This window comes from Mastomys coucha, unplaced genomic scaffold (assembly GCF_008632895.1).
Source record: "Mastomys coucha isolate ucsf_1 unplaced genomic scaffold, UCSF_Mcou_1 pScaffold15, whole genome shotgun sequence".
Lineage (NCBI taxonomy): Eukaryota > Metazoa > Chordata > Mammalia > Rodentia > Muridae > Mastomys > Mastomys coucha.
The window spans coordinates 73,652,696-73,657,732 of record NW_022196897.1 but is presented as its reverse complement, the minus strand read 5'-3'; the positions used below and the strand labels follow the sequence as shown (position 1 = coordinate 73,657,732).

The following is a 5,037-nucleotide window of genomic DNA, read 5'->3' as shown; positions in this document are numbered from 1 at the left end:
ATGTCATTGAGCTAATAAGATTCCTGATTTTTAACTTTTAATGGAGTTGTAAATTATCAACTCCATTTCACAGTCCTTCTTGTCTTTGTCCACGCTTTATATAAAGTTACAGACCTTGGAAATGGCTAACAAAGGATTGCAGACTCTGTTTAGTGTTTCTTGACCATCCTGTTCTGCACTGTAGCTTAAAGAGAATAAGTTTGTATCCTACTTGTTTGAAATGCCAGTACATGTGATAAACAAAATGAAGTCAATAACTAATGCCTATTTCAGATTCTGTATGTCCAAGGCAGGCTCAGCTGAGAGGATGCAGACGATGTGAAGGTTGGGAACTGGGTGTTTGCCTCTCCAGTTGTCTCTCCAGGACCTGGGGTGTTGAACAATCAATTTGTTCATCAAGATGTAGGATCCCTTGATGACCTCCTTCTCAGTAAGGTGTATTCATCTGAGCTATGGTTGGATTGGATGGGTCCTTTTGGGAAGAATATGCTTTGGAGAGGCTTCACTCACCAGAGAAAAGTATGGCTTTAAAAACTAACATCTAGTGATCAAAATGCATAACCTGCAACCTCTACCATCAAAGTAATGATATTGCCAGGAGAACTCTTTGTGTGGAAGATAGGCTTTCAAAGTTTTCTGAATGTTGTTTCTGCTTTTATTCTTTCCAGTGTCATTGTTCCTGAAAAAAAATCAGTCACAATGGACAATGACTCCCTTCCTACACTCATTCAGTATGCAATAAAATCTCTACTGAAGGATGAAGCTTTAGCCATTTCTGCTCTGAAGGAAGTGCCCAGTCATCTATTCCCAGAGATGTTCAAGGGAGCCTTCACTGAAAGGTGTACCAAGGTCGTGACTGCAATGGTGTCTGCCTGGCCCTTCCCTTTGCTTCCTGTAGGAACCCTGATGGAGGACCGTCACCTGGAGACTTTGAAAGCACTGCTTGATGGGTTGAATGTCCTGGTAACAGGGAAGGTTCATTCCAGGTAAACAAGACCCAGCTAGGGTGGAATAAGGCTCTATGTGTTCAGAGGAGGAACATTAGGGGACCGAGAGTATTTGTCCAAAGGTGGATCAGAGGCTTCTGACAGCATCAGCCTAGAAGGTTGTAGAATCTGGGAATTGACCTTACCCATCAGGGCAAATCATGAGAAATGTGGAGAACACAGCTACTGAGGAATAAACATGTCCCTGTTTGTCACACAGGCATAAATGGAATGAAGCTCATATTAAATGGAATGAAGGGAAGACAGAGTTTTAGTCGATTCCTTTTTAACTGAACATAGACCCCAGGCTTAATACTAGGCATAGGGAAAAAGACATTGGAACGGGTAGCTCAAGTGTAAGATATGGACTATATGGTATGTCTTAATCTTCTGAGAATTCTACCCTTTTCATCTACAATAGGTACAAACTCAGAGTGCTTGATTTGAGGAGGAATGTGCACCATGACTTCTGGAGCATACAGGCTGGATCCCATGAAGATAACTGTTCACCAGAGAATGTTGCACAGAAGCAGCCACTGAAGACCTGTTCTAGCCCCCAAAGGAAGAAACATTTGAAAGTAGTAATTGATTGTGTACTCAAGACAGCCTATTTTGATGAATGGACCACATACTTGTTGCAGTGGGTCCAGGAGAGAAAGTCTTCCATTCATCTATGCTGTAGGAAGCTGCACAGTTGTACCTCATCAGTCTCTAATGTCATAAAGGTCTTTGAATTGGTGGATTTAAACTGCATCCTGGAGCTAAGGCTAAGTCATTGGTGGCTTGAATTCCTGGTAGAACTGGTTCCTTACCTAGAGCAGATGAGTAATCTTCACACCCTCATGTTAGAGGGAATTAAGAAGCCCTTCAGTTTCATTGTTTCTGAAGACCAGGAAGAGGAGTGGCAAAGCACATTGCTTTCTCTGCTCTCCAACTTGGACTGTCTCCAGAATCTCTATTTGAATGATATCTACCTTCTAGAAGGCTCCCTTGACAAGTGGCTCAGGTAAGAGAGCATGAAGAGTATTCTCCAGACCATAGAAAGCACATCTCTTTTCCTTAGAAGTTAGTAAGACCTTGATGGTCTGACTGCTGTAAACCTAGAAGTGGTAGAGTCATACATATTATATCTGAACAGATGAGTTCTATACTCAGATATGTGTGACCATGTACTAGCATGCTTCTTATTGATCACATGTGAAAGGTTAGTTTGAGTCCAGAAAGAGGTTGAGTAAATATTGGTAAATGTGTGACACTGGATTTGAAGATGGGGAAGTGGACACAGTTTTTTTAGAGAACAGATCAAGGGCCTCTTAGGGACATCCCTAGGATGAAGCAGAACCCATCATATGAACAGACTAAATTTGGGACAAGTGTTACCTGCTGGTGCTTTCAATGCCATTTTGCAAAAATAATCGCTTGCTCTCTCCCTAGTTGCCTGAAGACTCCTTTGGAGACCTTGTCAATTACGTACTGCCCTAGGCTCATACAGTCAGACTTCGAATACCTGCCCCATTGTCTGAATATTCGTAAGCTCAAACATCTGAACCTGAATGGTCTCTTCCTATCTGATATAGGCTATGAGCTTCCGGGACACATCCTAGAGAAAGTCACAAGTACCCTGCAAATTCTGGAACTGGAGCGGTGTGGAATGACAGACTCTCATTTCGAACCCCTCTTGCCTGCCCTGAGTCAATGCTCCCAGCTCCTCAAAGTCAACTTCAATCATAATAATATCTCTCTGCCTGTCCTGAAGAACCTTCTTTGTCACACAGCCAAGCTGAGCCAGCTCACAGAGGAGCTGTACCCCGCCCCTCAGGAATGCTATGAGGGTCCCACAATCCTTACAGAGAGATTTAAGCAACTTTGTCCAGAGCTGCTAGAAATACTTAGGGCCCAAAGGCAACCCAAGAAAGTCTCCATTTCTACAAGGAACTGCTGGTGCTGTTTACATTCCAATCAATATTATTATAACCTAGAGACCACAGATTGGCTTTTTCAGTGCATTTGTCTGTAAGTAGAATAAGGTTGCTTCTTTTAACCAAGAATGGAACACTGTATATGAGTATATCCTTGTTTGCCTATAATAAAGATGCTAAGTTTTGTGATGCTAGTGCATCTCCATCAGAACACACAGCCCACTTGTTTCCAGTTTTTCAATGCCTGTTTCTTTCTCCATTGCCCAATTCAGATAGTTCTTAAATTTGTGCATCCTGTTGATAGGTCTGTCATCAAGGAGTCCCAGAGGACATGACTTCACATTGGAAAGAAACTGGTGTACAGTGGGTTCAGAACCTAGTGACTGAGATTGACAAGGAAAATAATGGAATGAGGGCACAGGAGAGTCAGAAAGACAAGAATGCATTTTAGGAGAGACAATTATAACCTTATAAATATTGTTCCCTGAAATTGAAGTTAGTGAGGGTTTTCCTAGAATGGTAGAGGTAAAGTTACAGTGGGACCTTGGAAACCTGGAGGAGGGCACAGAGGTCATGGTACTCAGAAGCACTAAGAGAACCAGAAGTGTTAATGATTCAGGGGTGTTTCCTCAATACAGCATATGATAGAACATACCTGCATTTCATCCAGAAAGGTGAGGTTTTTGGTTTTTTGGTTTTTTTTAAAGACCTGTTCACCTTTTTGTTATCCCCAGAGACTGATCTCACCCACATCATTATCTGTGGAAACAGACCACACCCATGTTTTGCAATAGGGCAGACCTTACCCAAATTCCCTAGAATGGTTATTCCATACTCTTCCCTCCCTAGACCATTACCTATCCTCAAGGAAGATGTCACAGGTACTTTATGGCCTCTTGACTTCTTTGCTTTCAGCCAGAGAACACATCATTTAGCTAAAGAAGCCACCCTCATGGTCACATGTACTTTTAAAAAGTAGTTTCTGTGTAGTCACACCTTAAGTTTTACAGTACTCCTGGAATTGTACTGACTATTGCCTAGAAACCTTTTCTCAAGTTGTACTGTATTTTAAATATGTGGACAATGAACTGTCTGGTATAAACTTCCCGAAGGCTAATCCAGTTTGAAACAAATCTGCACAGCATTTTTATTATCTACTTGCAGAGACAGCACTCCACCAACAGGCACATAAATGTGGGGGCCATGAACCTAGGAGAAGTTAAAAGTTATCTTTCAATAGAAATTAGGGGTTTAGCTGGGCAGTGGTGGCAAACGCCTTTAATTCCAGAACTTGGGAGGCATAGGCAAGCAGATTTCTGAGTTTGAGGCTGACCTGGTCTACAGAGTGAGTTCCAGGACATCCAAGGCTACACAGAGAAACCCTGTCTCTAAAAACCAAAAAAAAAAAAAAAGGGGGGGGGGTGTGTTTACGGGGTTCTTTAACTGAAAACAGTGGAGACCTTAAAGAGAGAGTAGAACTAAATATGGCCTTCTCTCAGTCCTCTGAGACCAAACAGTTTGTATAATTAGTAACATGTTAAAATCTAAAGCACAATTCAGGAAGTGGTGGCCCTTGCCTTTAATCCACAGTACTCAGGAGGCAGAGGCAGGTGGATCTCTGAGTTCAAGGCCAGCCTGGTGTACAGAGCAAGTTCCTGGAAAGCCAGGGCTACACAGAAAAATTTTGCCTCAAAAAAAAAAAAAAATCCAAAGGAAGAAAATATTCAGAGCAACAGTCCTACACATAGGACTTAAATAAAGAAGAATCCATGAAAACAGGGATAATTAAGTCCCTGTCAATTTTGTGTGTGTGTGAAGGGGGGAAAGTTGGAAAGAGATGTGTCTGGTGTGAGGAGGTAGAGGATTTTCCCACCAGACACATCTTTGAGAGAGAGACCCACCAGACACATCTTGCCAAGGTGGGAGAAATGGATTTAAGAGTCTTGACTTACATGGCATAGACCTAAGTTCTCTTCTCAGATCTGATTGAACTTGCTTCCATGCTCTTGAGAGCTACCTGTCAGCCCTTTCTGCCCATGACTGTTCAGAGCAGAACACCACCAGAGGGATGACAGGTGAGACAGGGCTCCCCTGCTGCAGCAGGAGCTAGTTTGGCTGATTTGGCTGTCATT

General features: G+C 42.5%; 1 protein-coding gene across 1 annotated transcript in view; it reads left to right on the top strand.

Moving 5' to 3' along the window:
• Window positions 1-699: 699 nt before the first annotated feature.
• Window positions 700-5,037, top strand: part of LOC116091696 (oogenesin-1-like) — a 9,682-nt gene continuing 5,344 nt past the window's right edge. Inside the window, exons 1-3 of the mRNA XM_031373220.1 lie at window positions 700-986; window positions 1,408-1,992; window positions 2,421-2,999. Coding sequence (XP_031229080.1) covers window positions 700-986; window positions 1,408-1,992; window positions 2,421-2,999 — 1,451 coding nt within the window. The remainder of the gene's footprint in view (window positions 987-1,407; window positions 1,993-2,420; window positions 3,000-5,037) is intronic.